Source organism: Schistocerca nitens, chromosome 3 (assembly GCF_023898315.1).
Source record: "Schistocerca nitens isolate TAMUIC-IGC-003100 chromosome 3, iqSchNite1.1, whole genome shotgun sequence".
Taxonomy (NCBI): Eukaryota; Metazoa; Arthropoda; class Insecta; order Orthoptera; family Acrididae; genus Schistocerca; species Schistocerca nitens.
Genome location: NC_064616.1, coordinates 733,408,336 through 733,427,967, shown reverse-complemented (window position 1 = coordinate 733,427,967; position 19,632 = coordinate 733,408,336). Strand labels below are relative to the sequence as shown.

The following is a 19,632-nucleotide window of genomic DNA, read 5'->3' as shown; positions in this document are numbered from 1 at the left end:
CTCTCAGAGTGGGTTACAAAATTGCTTTCCTTTTAGCAAAATCCCTGTGCCCCTTAACTGATGGCGATTTAATAAAAGAATGTTTGGTAGCTGCAGCGGAACATTTGTGTCCATCTCAAGTTGAACAGTTTCTGATTGTGCCATTATCTAACATGACCATTATGCGTCGCATACAGGACATGGCAGACGACGTCCAGAGCCAGTTTGCAAATATCTGTAAAGATTTTATGGCGTATTCTCTAGCTCTGGACGAAAGTGTTGATATCACTGGAACAGCGCAGCTTGCCATATTTATTAGAGGTGTTAATAGAGATCTTCAGGTGAGGGAGGAGCTCCTCGATGTAGTAGCCATGAAGAACACTACAACCGGAGGTGATATTTTAAGTAGTGTTGAAGAAAGTGTTGAAAATATAGGATTGTCGTGGAATTCTTTAGTTTCAGTGTCTACAGATGGTAGAGGCATACACTAAGTTAATAAAATTATGAGGCACGTGTACATTCTCCTTTATTTGTTTCATTTGTCGCAGTAATAATTCGTGAGTGATATCCCTGCAGGTGGCCGCGGATTTACATCGACTGGCGGCAGCTGTTGTGTACCCCACATGACTCTCCCCACTCTCCGCTCTGGTCCAGTAGTGGGGGTAGCGTGCTCGCGCTGCTCCGTGCTCGCGCCTTGCTGCTCACAGCTTGCTCCGCGAGCACGTATGTTGTGAAGCCCTGCCTTATGCGAACCATTTCATCGAGTGTGTGATTTTGTCAGCTTCTGTCGTATTTACACACACAATGTGGCATAGGGCCAAAACATTCTATATGTAGGATTTCCCCATGACACTGGACTCTATTCAATTGTTCTTCCAATAATTCGACTTTCTACTGATTGTTGCCAAATGTTTTCTTCAGTTCAGCTTGAAATTTCTCCCAAATATGAAGCTCACATTCATTATTTTTGAACCACTGTTAGGCTGTGCTGTTCAAGTAAAAGTTCACGTTTTCCAAATACATCATGTCATACCACCTATAGAATTTGGTGACTCGGTTGAATCCTTCCAGCTATTACGGTGAATTCTAATCAGTGTTCAGGGAAATGATGGATACCTGACAAGCAGCTAACTTTTTGCTGGTTTGGAATCCATTAGTAACCCGAATATACAGATTGTGAGAAAGATGCATTGCTTGTATTCTGTTCCTGTCCAAGTAGGCGAAGGCTTTTACATTGGCTAATTGTAGCCATGGTGTTATAGATGTTTTGAGGTATCTAGTGTCTCCCCCGAACAATGTCACATCATAACTACGCTTAAGTCGAAATCCACAAGAAGGTTTGTCAATGATGTACAACACTTAGCACTGAAAGCACATTTATTAGGAACACCAAAGTACAGTCAGAAAGGAACTGAATTCCTGGACGGAAGGGGCTGCTATTTATACAAACACAGAATGTTCCAGACTATACAAACATACAAACAGTAACCTTACAGAAGTGATAAATACTAAATAACAAGTAATTGCTGATGGTCAGTTTTGCACTCGCAACCTGCAGCAAGTAATGCTGACCAATTGTGCAACACTGTGTGCATCACAGTTCTTAGCAATATTACTTAACAATCGCAACTTCTCCAAGAAGAATTCTAGAAGACTGATGAACTTTAATGCATGACATTAATCGAATCAGCAAAGCAGTTATTCAGCCAACTAAGTGGCCTATGAGATGAACTGTCAACATGACAATGAACTGGAAAAACTAAAGTTGTGTCGGCAACTAATTTCAACACAGAAAATTAAGCACTTCTTACAGAAAATTGGATAGAGCAATGAAAATACTGTGCTAAACACATAATTCACCTAAGTAAATTTGTACCAAGACTTTAACAGTTCTTACAACTAACCCCCCTCCCCTGAACCATTGCAAGCACCATAACTGCAATGTGCAGCTTCATCAACAATAATGTGTGGCTGGTGGTTTTTGATATTTTACCCATTTTATTTTCCTTGTGTACCAAACGACATCACTAATTAAGAGAGGGTACCTTTACTTCAGGCAAAGAAACAAATGTTATTGGCAACACAATGATTCATTTATTACAGAAAAATTATGAAGTCCCAAGCAGCAGAGCTTTCCAGTAGTGCTTGTGAAACATAGTAAAGAAGGAAGGAAGGAAGAGTGAAGTTTAATATCCTGTCAACAATGAGGCCATTAAAGTCATTGCACAAGCTTGAACTGGAGAAGGAAATCAGCCATGCCCCTTTAATAGCATACCTGCCAACATTTTCATCAAGTGACTTTTGGGAAATCACAGAAAACTTAAATCTAGATGACCAGATGGGGATTTCAATCACCATCATGCTGAATGCAAGTTCAGTGTGCTAAACACTGCAAATTAGTAAAGAGAATAGGCGCCATCAGCTCAACATCAACTTCAGTCCAGTATGTGGAAGAATCTAGTGCATGAAATCTTCCACAGGAATTTAATGAGATACCTATTTCAGAGCTGAAGCAAAATTCACAACACAGCTTGTCACACACGCTCAAATAAACTAGCTGCTTTCACAGAACACACACCACAACAACAAATTTCATCTTTTCACCTGTGAGAAATGAGAAGTTTAGAATTAAAGACCAAAACATTGTAAAACCTGATAAACTAGAAACCAACTGGCACTCCAAATTAGGTGTGCTGCAATGTCATAGTAAAGAAGTCATGTAATCTGTACTGTTCTTGGGTGTTCAGCCAGGTGCAGTCATCTTTCTAACACGACATTTCGTTTCGACAGCGTACCTTTCTGTTATCTTCAGGTGATAGCTGTAGAATGTATGTTGTCACTACATCGAGCCTCCTTTATACACACCCTTTCCCGAACTACATGGTCACACACTGTGTCAGTTAGAGTGGTGGGAGGGATAGGGTCACCGAAGGTCAGGCATGAAGCCCTGTCTCTCAGGCCTTCTATAGCCCTCGTCGGATGAGGAAGTCGCTCTTGGCCGACACAGTGATTTTTGTTGGCTGAGAGCTGGGCCCAAGCTTTTCTTAGTGTCTCTGTTAATCAGACCATTGGCCACTCATATTTCCATGGCCTCCTTCAGAACCCAGTCCCAAAACAATGTCTGTATTAATACCTCTGTTCTTTCTCACTTCATTAGGTCCCCTGTAGCTATGTAATATTCTGTGACTGCATATTTTGTTGGCTGCTTCAGTTTGGTGTGACTTCTGTGCCTCTTACATCTTTCTTTGATTGTCTGTACTGTCTGCCTGATTTATGCTGTCTGCATTCGACAGCGACTACAGAAGTACTGAGGGACCAAGGTTCACGCCCAGCCTTCAGCAATCCTGCCTCCTGCCCCCCCCCCCCCCACATCTCCATCCAATGCGGTGTGTGATCTAGTAATGCGGGAAGGGGTAGGAAGCAATGACAGTATAAAGGAGGCACGATGTAGTGAAGACACTCATTGTACGGGTATCGCCTGAAGATGATGATAAAGGCATGCTGTCAAAGTATGTTATGAACATGACTGCACTCGGCTGGACACCTGAGAACAGTAAAAAACAGTCAATTCGCTGGAAAAGCTTACAATCACACAGTCAATTAATTAACTTTCAAAACTGCCACTGCCCCTGCATGGGTCAAACAGGCACAAATTAGCTAATATGTTGTGCTTCCCATCGAGTAACTATCACTATAAATAAGAGTGCAAATCTATAAATATTGTAATTCTTCAGACTTTCCCAGAGATCTGTTGACATCTTGAGGTATTGGGTATTCTGCCAGATATCAGTGTCATTCTTGCACTGTATTTGGACAATGTGACTTGTTATCATCATCATATGCTACCTGAGACTACTTGTCACGTGGAATGGGTCCAGTGTTTATATCTTTGCTCTTCCTCCCTGCACTGTCGATTCCAGGCATTCCGTCTGTGGTCCACTCCACCAGTGTTTCAGAATATGAGTTAGGAATGGAGTGTAGTACCACACTGTACAAATACATGTATAGAAACATCCAAAAAATTCGTCACTTTTTCTGTTTTCCGTTGTTCCTTAGTTGCTTAAAAGTTCATGGAGGCACGTTCCATCTATGCAACTAATTGAAGGCAGTTTGTTTACTGCCATACGAATTTAGCTTCTTTTATATGTGAAGAAGATTCACAAAAAAAAAAAATAAGTGAAATGCACATGGCAATAAACAAACTGCCTTCAATTAGTTGCATAGACAGAACACATCTCCATGAACCCGAAAAATTGTTAAAGAGAGTGTCAAAGAATAAGAACATGCACAGAATGTGATTGTTACTCACTCCTAGAGATCCAAATGATGAAGAAGCCTACTTCCCTATATGGTATATCAACGATTTGGTAAAAAAAAAGGGAAGCCTTTTAGAGAGTGTGCGGTGAGTGCAGCTATATAAGTTCGTTGTAGTTTATAACATGCATCTGATGAATCAAAATGTTTCATATAGGGTGGTATAGTCTAAAAATATTGTGGCAGGAATCTTTCATCTCTTTCTACTGTTGTTAAGGATTCAATCGCAGATAGATACTTGTGACAAGCTAAAGTATAAAGACGATTGCTACTAGTTTCATTTGCAGTAAATTAAGTTGTGCTCTTAGATTCCTGTCTGACCACACACTCAGAAATAGCTATGTATTCAAAAATGTGAATTCTTTGTGACAAGAAAAAGTATAAATGTCACTGTCAGTTGTTTCATGCACAGCAATTTCATCTTTCATTTCTTAAACATACGGAAGTCACAAAATTGAAGATTCTCATTACTGATAAAGTGTGCTTGTATGTGTAAATAACAATGAATATATTAGAAAAATGTTTAACTTTGACAATTTACAAAGTCTCAGAATGTGTTACAAACACAAAGAGGAAAAAAATTATTTTGGTATGCAGCAGTATGCGAACATACGACCTTTGGCATAGCAATTCATTGGCTTATTCGCTATACTACAACAACTCGCATACCATCAGCGCTTTTTTTCCACATAATTCCAGTTGAGAGAGATGCAGGCTGACTTCGTTGCTGAATGATGCGGGCGTAAGCCATAAATGCTTCAAATTTTGGAAGGTTTCTTCCTCTGTCAGGCTTCACAAAATTCCTTTGCATTGTTATTTAAAAGTTTTAAATGCATTTTGATAAATAATAAGTAAACCATTTGTGGAAAAAAGTATGCAAAGTCACTAGTAATTTCAGCAAACACTCATGTGATATTTAATGATTTTTGTAAACTCTTAATTACGTAAAAATAACAGGTATTTTGTGAGAATATTGACCGAAACTGTTTTTTTATGTTATAATCATTCACAGTAACAACAATACAAATCATATTTCTAACCAAGGAAGGTAGTCTGTTATAAACTCACTTTCCACCTGGATGCGTCCTGGTTATTCTTCGGTAACACAATCACTAAATCCAAAGCTAATACTGTTCAATCTGTTTAAAATAACAAATTATAGGTGTAAATAAATCACACCAAACCGAACAAGAGGGTCATACTGAAATCCAAAAACTCTCGGTACAGTTTTCGAAAAACTGGCAGGAGGACCGATTGGTAACAGGTTTTACAGAATAGTAACTTCGGATAAAGAACTGAAAATGATGTCACTACCGAAGCCAACCTGCTGCACCGATTGTTATGAACGATACAGAACAGGGCCGCTGGTCTTCTAACACCTACATTTTTTTTGAAAACTGTTATGAACCACTCAGTGACCTTAAGTCTTAAGCTTAAGTCAGTCTCAAGCGCAGGAAATAAGTGTTGACTGCAGATGCAGGTATTTCACATTACTGGACAACGTCCTAGCAGACATGGTTTGCCATTGTCGTTGTCTAACCAATCAGGAAACATCAAGTATGTGTATCTCTGTCATGTGGATGACTATGATGGATGCCTGTAGAGCGTAATGTTATGTTTGTGTTGTCATGGATGAGGGGAAGGGAAAGAAAACTTCTTGTTGACACACAGCCTACTCCTCTCAAATAATTTAAACACGCCATCCAATGGACAGTTCACCATCAGCAGTGTCATATATGTTCACTCCATAACACACACTGTGGAGACATTTGGAATATAGCCATCGATATTAGTGCAAAATTGGATGACCAGAAACTATGTGCCACCACCTCTCCTCACTTATCTGAGCAAACACTGATGATGAAAATGTACACTGGTGTGCAAAACTGAAGGGAAAAAGTAATTATGACATGATGTGTCACTGCCAAATAACATGAACTTGAAACCTACATAGAAAGAACTACTACACTACGGCACAGAAGGTGGCTGACAGGAATTCTCAATGACATGGAGAGAAATTATAGTTTTATTCAAAGAAAATAATTACACTGAAGTCACTGCAATTTATGATAATCCCTTGGGTGTTACAAAAGGTGGAACTCATTCTTAATAGGGTGTGTGATCACCACAAGTGGCAATGCATTTTCTGCAATGTGATACACGAAGACTGGCAGAGAGTTCTTGTGGTAGGGCATTCCATTCCTCCACCAGCACAGTTGACTGCTGGATGATTATTGGGGAATGTGCATATGCTGCAACACCTCTCCCAACACATCCCACATATGATCAGTGGAATTCATGTCTATTCACCAAATATCCTCTTGTTCCAAGAGTACAATTTAATTTGGTCACACACTGTCACCCATAAAACTGAAGTTAGGTTTGAGTGTATCCCTTCACAGATGCACATGTGAAAGCATTGTCACAATAATGTTGACCAGTTAGTGTACCATGTTCAAAGGCTTGGACACAAGTATGCCCACGCAACACTATGCCTCCTCACACCATAACAGCTGGATCACCAAAACTATTATATTCAACAATGTTCCTGAGTGTATTACATGTTCCCACCTCTTGCATATTTGGGTATGTCTATCATTGTCAAACATGATTTTTTTGGTGGTCCAGGTGTTTGGATGTGGGAAGGCATAATGTTGCATGGGTGTACTGCCCTCCAAATCTCTGAACATAGTACACTGACTGGTCATTGTTATTGTGACACTGTATTCCTTACCCACATGTATCTTTTCAGGGGTGTGTTTGACCCTGAATTCATTTTTACAGAGACAATATGTGACTGCACTGAACGGTGCTGGTGGAGGAGCTCTTGAAATGGGAGGATATTCAAGGAATGGCTTGTTCTGCCCATACCTCCAACTTAAATCCCATCGAGCATGTGTGGGATGTGAAGGGGAGATGTATTGCAGCATGTCCACATGAATCAAGAACCATCCAAAAGTTGTTAGCCGTGCTGGTGAAGGAATGGAATTCCCTACCCCAAGAACTTGCTACAACATTTTGCCAGCATGGGAACACTTTGCAGAGTATACACTGCCATCCTTGGTGATCCATGTTCTACCTTTTGTAATGTCCAGGGGACTATCATGAGCCATGGTGACATCAACGTAACAAGTGTAAGAAAGTGTCATTTCTGTTCATCTCAATGTGTATCCCTTTCAGTAACCTGATACTGTAGCGGTTCTTTCTATGTCTGGTCCAAGTTCCATGTTACTTGGCAGTGACACATAATGCTAAAGTTTATAATTTTATAATTGCATAGGCTTCCGCAGCCAGAGTCAGTCAACATAAAAGTTTTCTGGGTATGGTACTGTGTCATACTGTATAAAACTACTGCTGGAGACCACCATTGTTTTGGACATGGTTGCAGCAGCCTTCTTCTGGGTCTCCTGGTCCCAGAAGAAGGCCGCTGCAACTGTGGCTGAACCGCTGACTTTCTCCAGCAGCAGTTTTATACAAAATGACACGATATCATACCTAACTTTTTTGTCGAATGCTTAAGTTGTTTTTGTCCTTTGCACACATCATTTTCTCACTATGTTTTCTTCTTCTTCTTTTTCTTTTCTTGAAAAACTTACTCCAAAAGTTATGCAATGCATAATACTAACACTTTATCCTCTGTCTGAGCTCAACAACTTACTCGTTATAGAGGGATGCTGACTCAGTTTTTCGGACCACAAAATGGTAAGCTACAGTACACAAAATGGAAACACACAGTGTTTGCTATGACCCTGACATCAGCTGATAGTCTGTGTAGCATTACTTTACAAAACAAAGTGTGTACAGTGTGCATGGTGTGTGCAGTGACAGAGTGAGAAATGGACCAGTAGCCTTTTGCATTACTAAACACTATTGTACACCAGGGATAAACTAAATGACGCAGTACTGTTTTAAACAGACTGGCCTTATATTCAGGAAGGTGGAAGCTCAAATCTTCATCTGGCCACACTGATTTAGACTTTCTGTGGTTTTCTTAAATCAGTTCAGGCAACTGCTAGGATGTTTCCTACTATAAGGCCCTGGCCGACTACCTGGCCCACCCCTGTCAAATTAGTCTTGGAATTATTCTTTAACATTAAGTCATATCACACATGTGGAACTTTTTGTATGAAAACTTTTAAAGCTTTTTAAATACAACAAAAATTCTACAGCTTTATTCTTCAGGTACAGATATTTATTTCTTAACATAATCACATCAACGACACCGCTATAGAATGTTTAACTTTGTTGATGGAGCCACAACCTCACATCTACTTGCACCACTTCATCAATCTCAAAGTGAAGTCGTCGAAGGTGTTCTTTAAGTTTTGGAAACAGATGGAAACTGAATGGGATCAAGTCGGAACTGTATGGAGGATGACTGACGACAGTGAACCCGAGGCGTTGGATTGTTGCAAATATCATAGTACTCATGTGGTTTGGCACTGTCAGGCTGAGCTAGAGGGAGCTCCATGTATGGACGGACTTTTCGAATTCTAAACTCGATTACAGCATGCTGTTTCTCACAAACCAACACAGTTACATTATAAACCACCATGTTACATGCTACAATCTGGAGCCTCTAGTGGCATAGGGCTGCAAATATACAGGCATGAAGAATAAAGGAGTAACATGTTAACTTTTGTTTTATTTAAAAATCTTTTAAGAGTTTTCACATAAAAAATTTTGAGGCATTAATTTTCAGCCCACTCTCATAAATGCATGAGCCTCCATCCTTTCAAGTTTTCCTATAGTAGGAGTCCATCACTTCATACAATTACATTATTACACGCTGGATTTCTGTGTCTCTACACCAGAGCTCAGTGACACAAACTACTGTGCAGTTTAAAGATTGGAGCTCAACTTCAAATTGCTATATTTTATTTTTCTGATGGAAGATTGTTAAGTCTTTGAAATGTCTCATGCTACTTTTCCCAAAAGTTTTTTTTTTAATTTATTACATGTAGCACATGTGTCATTTGGTGTGTTTGGATCTATCTTGTGAGTAATTATTTCAGAATTCTTTTGACTGCTGGAGATACTCTTTAGGCAGGGAAACCTGTTGTCTGGATTTATGCTAAAAAAGATCTACTTCTCCTACTCACGACAGGTATTTGACCGTGTGTGAGCCAAGATCCACCCCACATGCTTCCATGAATCAGCTGCACTAATCTTCCCTTCCCAGTACTATGTAGGTGTAGACCATACCTTGTGAAACACCGCCCACTGACAATCCCAACCAGTACCAGAGAAACATTCACTAAGTTGGTTGCAAACAGTACCATTTCTAACCACACATTAATCCACCTCACCGCTCAATTAAAACACGGCCAATCATGGTACCAGAATAGCTCGAGAAAGCATTCATTGGTGGAATGAGTCAGGGAAGCTATATTACCCAGGTCACCACCTATGTCATATGTCCCATCCCCATTCAAACTGTTTCTTGCTCATCTTTTGAAAGATCCTTACACAAAGATCCTAAGTCCTCTATCACTTCATTTAGCTCTGCACTTGGTTTGAGAATGTCAAAGGGCCTGTTATGCTGCCCTTAACTTTCCTGCAAGTGAGGGCCTACACCTAGCCCATGTCTATTACCCAGCAGCAGCACTTCCTTCTCCCTAAGATTTTGCAAATTCCTAGACTTTCTAATCTCAGTTGAAATGAGCTGCTTCTAGCCTTACCCGAGTCTCTTCTCCACTCGATTCTGGCAGAAGTAGATACCTGTTTATAATGCTGATAATAAAACTATCAGATTGCATTCTCTTTCTCCCTACCTTCCTACTGACTGCCAGTTCAAACCACCTCCCTTCTATCTCTCTTGGTCCTGATCAATGGATCATATTTTCTAATGGACTTGTTAATAATGTACAAGGTGATCAAAAAGTTTCAGTTTTAGGGCGTTAATGCAGTGTATATGCAACACAACATGACTACATTGTGGGTATATAAGCATCGACATGGAGGCAAGGGACTAATGTGGTATTTGCTTCTTTCTGACATTCATGTGGTAAATGTGGAAATGTGAACTTTTATGAAGTTATTACCAAATGTGTCCAAATAGCATCAATGTGATGGTGTTCTTTTCTTGGCTGCCAAGAGGCAAACACTGGTAGACATCCATCAGAAAATGAAGAATGTGTATGGAGCAGCACTTCTGTCTCTGTCTTCTTGTGCACCAAGTGCCATGCTGGTCAATATCTGACATGACACACTGGTCCATCTGGTATGAACTTTCATTTATGTTTATGAATCTGAAATTATTTCATTGGGCTCACCATACAGCTAGCATCATAGCCAGAAACTTTTACTGAATACTAAACTTCAACTGCATTCAGTTTAGCATTCAAAGCATAGGAGCTGCAGTCTTGTGTCAAATGTATGAAAATGGAGATTATTGCAATGGTAAATTAATACTTATTTCAACTTATTAGTATTTATCTCTCATTATAAGATGATTCCATCAATCCTTATGATGATTTTGTTCAATTGGGATACCAATTCTGGATAGTATACCATCGAACAGAAACTTTTTCATCGTCCCTTTTACTAATTGAATAAGAAACTGCTTGAGTTTTAAATTGTAAGTTGTTGCATTGGAAGACTACTTACAGGTTTTGAAACTAAAAATGTGACACTGGACTTAAAAAAAGGGAGGGGGCAAGTGATATGGTGGCTCTGAGCACTATGGGACTTAACATCTATGGTCATCAGTCAAGTGATATGGTCTCATCATCCCCATTTCAGCAACATAAAAATGTTTCCAAGTTGCTGTTTCCATCATTAATCACTGATCAAACACGCCATCAAGTAATTACATTCCAGCAAATAACATGTTGAAACTTTTTCATCAAATGCAATATTTACATGAATTTTCCATTCAGAAGTACAATGTTTGCAAAAATTTCCATAAAAGTGCACAAAAGTGATTAATTTATTCAAAAAGTAAAATCTCATTACAAAAATATGTGACTTACTTGAGAAATAGGTGGTTCATGAAGATCCAACTGCAATTTTTCCACGAGTTCGGGGAAGTCGCCAGCATAAAATGCTACTACATCTTTAGTAATACGGTTGTGTTCACTTGGTTGGTTCCCATGGATAGCTTTCAAAACACCTGCAGAAAAGTTTTATTTCTTTTACACTTGAATTATGAAACTCTACAACATGAATTCCCATTTTATTTCAGAAGGCAATGTGTGTGTGTGTGTGTGTGTGTGTGTGTGTGTGTGTGTGTGTGTGTGTGTTTTCCACCCATCATTCACCTACAGGTAAATGGTTGCTTTTCTCACTTTCATTTGTTGTTTCCATTCTAGAATAATACAGGTTGTGGTAATATATATTTTAGATGTGCAATTATTTTCTAATGTCATTATATTTTGGTGATTCTTCTAAAGATTTGAATTGATTTAATTGTAATTCCATTAAGGACACCGATTCCGACCTTTTTCGTTTATTTATTCTTCGGGAAGAACTGTGGGGGAGCAAAAAAAGCAATGAACATTTTCTACAACTTAAGTAATAGTTCCCATACAATGCAAGTATTTTGGTTGTTCTGGAATGAACAGACTTCATAGCTTCGACAACATTAGCACACAGACACAAATTATACATTGCAATTGTGCAGTGAACTTTTTTCTGGTTTCAATGTGTTTAAAGTCCACCATTGCTTTCCCCAGTTGTGAAACTGCTGTTGATACTTAAAAGAAATTTATCTGGATAAGAATGAGATTATGTTGGAGAGCAGATGATATGCTGGTATAAACTAAAGACCGATTGCAATAAAAGACAATAAAAGAATGACTAATATCGAATTTGATGTAACTTATATTTGTACAGAAAATCTATGGGCAAGAGTTATTCCTGCATGAGTTAGGTGAGACTTCACTTTTTATTAGGTTTGCAATTGTGGGGATTCCAAAATCTGTTTGAACAGTAAATAATAATAATAATAATAATAATAATAATAATAACAGAGTTATATGTGGTGGATTCATATTTTTAGTTAAGTATTTATTAACTTCATACTCAATTTAAGAAGACAGATGAAACATTATTTAAAGAATGGCAGTGAAATACTGGAACACTGTCATGCGTAACACGGGACAACATGCATCTTCGGTGTATTGAGAATGTGTGTACAAATTTCTTAAGGTCAAGTTATTTATAATTTCACGGATAAAAGCATATGAAATCTAACATTTGGATAACAACATTTGTCATTTGTTATAAGAAGACTTTTCCTCAAATTTTAATCTACATACATATTCCAATAGCCATCATACAATGTATTGCAAAGGGTATTTTGCTAGTCACTCCATTTCCTGTTCTGCTTGCTAATGGAGTGAGGGAAAAACAATTACCTAATAGGACTCTGTATAACCCTTAAACTCTCTTGCTTTATCCTTATGGTTCTTACAGGCACACAAAATACCGTGGAATCATTCTGTTGTCCATTGCTAGTACTATTTATCTAAACTACCTCAACAGTGCTTCCTTTGAATCCTTCAACGTCACCCAGTGATGACACTTTTCTGTCTCAGTCTACATTAAAACTTCCACACACCTGCTTGCTCTGTTTGATTAAGTAATGGGGTTTGGTGCATGCCACAAATAAAATACAGTACAATTTAAACATAAAACATGTTGTGCTGATATCCCAACACAGACTAATTGCTTGACAGCACAATGGCAGCCTTGCTAGTATAATATTTCCACAGTTTATTATATGTTTACATGTCATGGATGACAACTAACAAAGCAACTTCATTGTAAATTTAGTTTTTAAAAATGACACTGTACATTTTCAAAACACAACGTTATTTTATAGTTGTAATTTGAAATGTTACATAAATTGTCTTGAAAATAATTTCAATGAGATTGGAGAGATTGGCAAAGCATCCATTAAAGCTCTAAGGTTGAGCCTGCCCGAAAAACTCCAAAATAATTCGTCCAAACTGAATTTAATCCGATATGATCATGTACCCTCCTAAATGTTTTCAAATATTTGATGTATGAACTTAGTATACTCATCCACCAATATAATGCATCACTCCTCTAACTTTGCAACCAAAAACAGCTCACAATTCTGTGCTTGTTGCGAGCATGCACAGTACGCCTGTTTCGTTCATGAGGCAGCCTCAGTTTTCTACAGCATGGATAATGTTTTTAAAAGCTGATGTTTGATTTGTTTCTACTTGTCACCAGCAGGAGGATACACACCTAAGTACAATGACAAGTCATTCAGCAATTCCGTAACAGATAGCACTACTCAGCATCGTCTAGCACGCTAGCAGCAAGCCAGACAGAATTAGTAAAACCATTACCACTTAATTTAAGCGTGTATTTAAAACACAAAGAACAAGAAGACATTCACAATTCATAGAAAATAAATGTGAATGCATAATTGGATGTTGTTTCAAAATGATAGGAAATAGCCTATGTATCTTCATTGTTCTTCAGATTAAAACTTAGTAGCATTACTTATTTCAAATGCTGGTAGTTCCACAGAGTGTCTGTAGGTTTTTACATCAACAGTGCTAGGTCTAGATGTGCTCATGGTGAAACCTGGAACATGAATTTTGTGATTAAAATGTAGTAAGTAATGGTAGTGACTAACTGATTAATGAAGCATATTTCGGTGTGCCCTGTCATGTGTGAGGCATCACCGTCAGTTTGTCTTGACATTGTGTTGACGAAAGGAAAACTGTAAGTTATCTAATAGTTAAACCATTATCTTGCAATGCATGGTATTGCTGACTACCTCAAACTGCCATGAATGCTTTTATTTCATCCCAAGATCACATGAATTTTTAATTTGTAAACCCTGCATTCCTTTTATGTCTTCCTTTGGAAGTTAAACTCTTGGTGAAAGAATGAAAGTCAATGCCAAGTCTGTCCATTAAAAAAAACTATGACAAATTTGTAAGACTTTTCCAAACACAATGGTACAATTAGAAACCGTGGTTAAGTGGCACTGTTATAACGAACAAACTTTTTTGTTTTTACTGTGTACTATTTGGAAAGGGTACAGACAGTTTTAAATGGCGTAAGTGGGGAGTAGGTGAAGAGAGCCTTCAAAATTCCCTTTTGAAAGCTAAAAACCACAAATGCTGCAGTTCCATATTACAGCAGCTTTTAAATATAATCAGCTACGTACAGTAAGAATTGACTATGCTCCTTCAGAAGCAACAGGTCTGGAAGCTTTGAAACATTACGGGAAGTGTAATGAAGAGGCTTATTTTGACTAAATGCTTTTTAGCATTGCAAGAGTTAGTTCTTCGAGATCATGAACAATATGAGGTCAGTAAATAAAGGAAATTATTTAGAACTTTTGGATTTCTTAGCAGATCATTTAGCATCCGATGGAGTATCTACATGGATACTCTGCAAATCACATTTAAGTGCCTGGCAGAGGGTTCATCGAACCACCTTCACCATTCTCTATAATTCCAAGCTCGTATATAGTGCGCGGAAGGAACAAACATCTTTCCGTACGAGATCTGATTTTCCCTGTTTTACTGTGGTGATTGTTTCTCCCTATGTAGTTCGGTGTCAACGAAATATTTTTACATTCGGAGGAGAAAGTTGGTGATTGGAATTTCGTGAGAATATTCCGTCGCAACGAAAAACGCCTTTCTTTTAATGATGTCCAGCCCAAATCCTGTATCATTTCAGTGACACTCTCTCCCATATTTCGCTACAATATAAAACATGCTGCCCTTCTTTTAACTTTTTTGATGTACTCCGTCAGTCCCATCTGGTAAGGATCCTACATCTTGCAGCAGTATTCTAAAAAGAGGACAGGCAAGCGTAGTGTAGGCGGTCTCCTTAGTAGGTCTGTTACATTTTCTAAGTGTCCTACCAATAAAATGCGGTCTTTGGTTAGCCTTCCCCACAACATTTTCTATGTGTGCCTTCCAATTTAAGTAGTTTGTAATTGTAATTCCTAGGTATTTAGTTGAATTTATGGCCTTTAGATTTGACTGATTTATAATGTAACCGAAGTTTAAGAAATTCCTTTTAGCACTCGTGTGGATGACCTCAACTGCCAATTTTTGCACCATTCAGATATCTTTTCTAAATCGTTTTGCAATTTGTTTTGCTCTTATGGTGACTTTGTTAGTCGATAAATAACAGCGTCATCTGCAAACAACCTAAGATGACGGCTCAGATTGTCTCCCAAATTGTTTATATAGATAAGGAACAGCCAAGGGCCTATAACACTACCTCGGGGAACACCAGAAATCACTTCTGTTTTGCTCGATGACTTTTCATCAATTTCTCTGAACTGTGACACCTCTGACAGGAAATCACAAATCCAGTCGCATTACTGAGACGATATTCCATAAGCACGCAATTTCACTACAAGCTGATTGTGTGGTATGGTGTCAAAAGCCTTCCGGAAATCCAGAAATACGAAATTGATCTGAAATCTCTTGTCAATAGAACTCAACACTTCGTCAGAGTAAGGAGCTAGTTGTGTTTCACAAGAACGATGTTTTCTAAACGCATGTTGTCTGTGAGTCAACAGACTGTTTTCTTGAAGGTAATTCATAATATTTGAACACAATATATGTTACAAAATCCTTCTGCATATTAATGATGTGGGCCTGTAATGAAGTGGATTACTCCTATTACCTTTCTTGAATATTGGTGTGACCTGTGCTACTTCCCAGTCTTTGGGTACTGATATTTCGTTGAGCGAATGGTTGTATATGATTGTTAAGTATGGAGCTAATACATCAGCATACTCTAAAAGTAACCTAATTGGTATACAGTCTGAACCAAAAGACTTGCTTTTATTAAGTGATTTAAGTTGCTTCACTACTCCAAGTATATTTTCTGCTGTGCTTGATTCAAATCCTGGAATGTTTACTTCGTCTTCTTTTGTGAAGGCATTTCGGAAGGCTGTGTTTTGTAACTCTGCTTTGGTAGCACTGTCTTCGATAGTATCTCCATTGCTATAGTGCGGAGAAGGCAATGATTGGTTCTTGCCGCTAACATACTTCACATACAACCAGAATCTCTTTGGATTTTCTGCCAGGCTTTGAGAGAAAGTTTCATTGTGGAAACTGTTGTAAACATCTCGCACTGAAGTTCGTGCTTAATTTTGAGCTTCTGTAAAAGATCGCCAATCTTGGGGATTTTGTGTCTGTTTAAATTTGACATGTTTGTTTTGTTGTTTCTGCAATAGTGTTCTGACCCATTTTGTGCACCGAGGAGGATAGGCTCCATCGTCTGTCAATTTATTTGGTACAAATCTCTCAAATGCTGCCAATACTATTTCTTTGAGTTCAAGCCACAGCTGGTCTACACTTAAGTCTTTCAGGAAGGCGTCAAGTGAATTTTTGTCTGCTTTTTTGAATAGGTATATTTTTCGTTTATTTTTGGAGGATTTGGGGGTTACAATACTCAATCTCGCTACGACAACCCTGTGTTCACTAATCCCTGTATCCATTTTGATGCTCGTTATTAATTCAGGATTATTTGTTGCTAAGAGGTCAAGTGTGTTTTCACAACCATTTACTATTTGCGTAGGCTCATGAACTAACGGTTCAAAATTTTTTTCAGAGAATGCGTTTAGCACAGTTTCGGATGATGTCTTATGCACACGTCCAGAATTTCGCCAACATATTGAGGGTAAATTAAAGTCACCACCACCTATAATCATAATAGTCGGGTACGTATTTGAAATCAAACTCAAGTTTTCTTTGAACCTTTCAGCAACTATACATCTGAATTGGGAAGTCAGTAAAAGGATCCAATTATTATTTAATTCTGATTGCCAACAATGACCTCTGCCCATACTAACTCACAGGAACTAACTACTTCTAACAGCAACAAACACGTCACATCACTGCCAACCGTGTTTAGTCTATCCTTTCGGAACAACATTAGGTTCTTCGTAAAAATTTTGGCTGAGCTTATCTCTGGCTTTAGCCAGCTTTCAGTGCCTACAACAATTTTAGCATCAGTGCTTTCTATTAGCACTTGGAGCTCTGGTACTTTCCCAACCCAGTCCATGCCACACAGCCCCTGCTACCCGTGTAGCTACCTCCTGTGAATAGTGGACACCTGACCTACTCAGTGGAACACGAAGTCCAACCACCCTTTGGCACAAGTTGAGGAATCTGCAGCCTGCACGGTCACAGAACCGTCTGAGTCTCTGATTCAGACCGTCCACTCGGCTCTGTACCAAAGGTCCGCAATCGGTCCTGTTGACTATGCTGCAAATGGTCAGCTCTACTTTCATCTTGCAAGCAAGACTGACAGCCTCTAACATTTCTGTTAGCCACTCAAAACCAGAGAGAACCTCTTCTGATCCAAAGTGACACAAATCATTGATACAGACATAAGCAACTACCTTCAGTTGGCTGCAACCTGTGCTCTTCATGGCATCCGAGAGGAACCATTCCACATCTGCAATGACTCCACCCAGTATGCACACAGAGTGCATATTGGTTTTCTTTCCCTTCTTGGCAGCCATGTCCCTAAGGCACCCCATAATGCACCTAACATAGGAGCTTCCAACTATCAATAATCCCACCCTCTGTGATTGTCCGGATCTTGCAGGCTGGGAGTTTTCATCTGAAACAGGACAGGTGACTGTATCTGGCTCAGCGACAGTGCCAGCGACAGACAGCACCTGGAACCTGTTTGTCAGACTTACGTGTTGCCACCTGGGGAGTCTTTCTCCGCCTGCTACGTTCCGGGGTGACCTCCCACTCGACCACAGGAGAGAGGTCAACCTCAATGCGAGCAGTAACTGGGCTGGCCACCGGTGAGGACTGATAGGAGGACTCAGACATGCTTGATGTCCGTTGGATTGCCACGGCCAGCCCACAACAGTGGTGCCCATCCGCTGCGTGCCCATCTGCTGCAGCCTCAAGCAGTGTGTAACCGAAGCCATCACAGCCTGAAGCTGAGAGTGAATTGTCACCAACTCGCCTCGCATCCGCACACAACAATTGCAGTCCCTGTCCATACTAAAGATCATGGAAAACTATGCAGATAAACGGACTATCAGCACATGCTGCATAACTCTACAGTAGATTCTGATGAAAACGCAGGAACTGTGTCTAATAAATTACATTAATCTGCAGAGATTCAAAACCCTAACTACCGAAGCTTTCAGGTGTAACTAAATAATGCGCCCCTGGTTAGGAACTTGTAATATGTCACAAAATCAGTTTACTTTCTGACGCAAACAAAAACGCAAGAACTGTGGCTATTAGATATTAAACAAACACACAGAAACTGAAGAAACTAAACTATTAAAGCACACAGATGATGATATAAAATTTACTCCTGGTTAGGAACTCGTAAAAGTCACGCGCCCTCTTTCAAACTCATTGATCTGACGGTAAGGTTTGCACATACATCTGTGGGGCATCCTGCATGCCTGCTCTAGTCACACAGATCAATTACCTTCAGTTTATAGTGACAGCAAGAACTGCAGGCACATTTTACTGGTAGGTGGTACTGCACCCCAATATTAATGTTAACCTTGAACCTGCAGGCCGACATGGTTCAAGTGGTAATCATTTCTCTAGAACATACTAATGTACCTGTCCTGTGAATATAAACTGCCTATCTTTAGTCATTCCAGGTATTCCGTTTTTTCTGAGCATGAGTGTACTGAAAATACATGCTTCCTTACAGCAAAAAACTGAAAGAAGAATTTGCGTTTATTTACAGCAGTGAGGATAAACGTCTAGAGCCTCAGAACTTCCTTAAATCCATTATATACAATGGTTTAAAAAATACATTCTCTGAAAGTGTGAAATTACAAAGGGAACTGTGAAATCTTCAACCAAATGGTAGTAGTTCATATCTCGTGTTATCGAAGATTATGCCCAGAAAAAGGACAGGAGGATAGGACTAATTTATAAAAAGATGCAACGGTGAGTTAATATGTGTTATATTTTTATTAATGTGTATCTGTTTGATATTTTAATGCATTTATTTCTAACAATTTCTGTAGTACTTTCAACCGTAGTAGAAATATGTAAACAAGCTACTTCTGCAGTGCTTCTAGTTTGCAAGTTTTGTTTTAATAGTTTTTTTTTTTCTTTTTTCAAAATTCGTAATTCTCGGCCTACCCTACAAAAAAATGCTATGCTTCGCCACTGCATACTACCTATGTCACCTCTGTGGTGCCAAGCGATTAGTTTATGTTGGGACACTAGCACAACATGTTGTATGTTTAATTGTGTGTTATTTTACTTGCGACATTCTGATATTTCCTACCATGTTTTATTTGATGCAACATCACTATGTGACTTTCAGTACTGTAACAAGCATGTACAACTACAGTCCGATCCACAAACAATGGCGGTT

The 19,632-nt window shown here is 39.0% G+C and overlaps 1 protein-coding gene across 1 annotated transcript in view; it reads right to left on the bottom strand.

The window, feature by feature from the left end:
- Positions 1–19,632, bottom strand: part of LOC126249409 (uncharacterized) — a 405,665-nt gene that overhangs the window by 35,872 nt on the left and 350,161 nt on the right. The window contains exon 9 of the mRNA XM_049951063.1: positions 11,268–11,407. Within this exon, the coding sequence (XP_049807020.1) occupies positions 11,268–11,407 (140 nt within the window). The remainder of the gene's footprint in view (positions 1–11,267; positions 11,408–19,632) is intronic.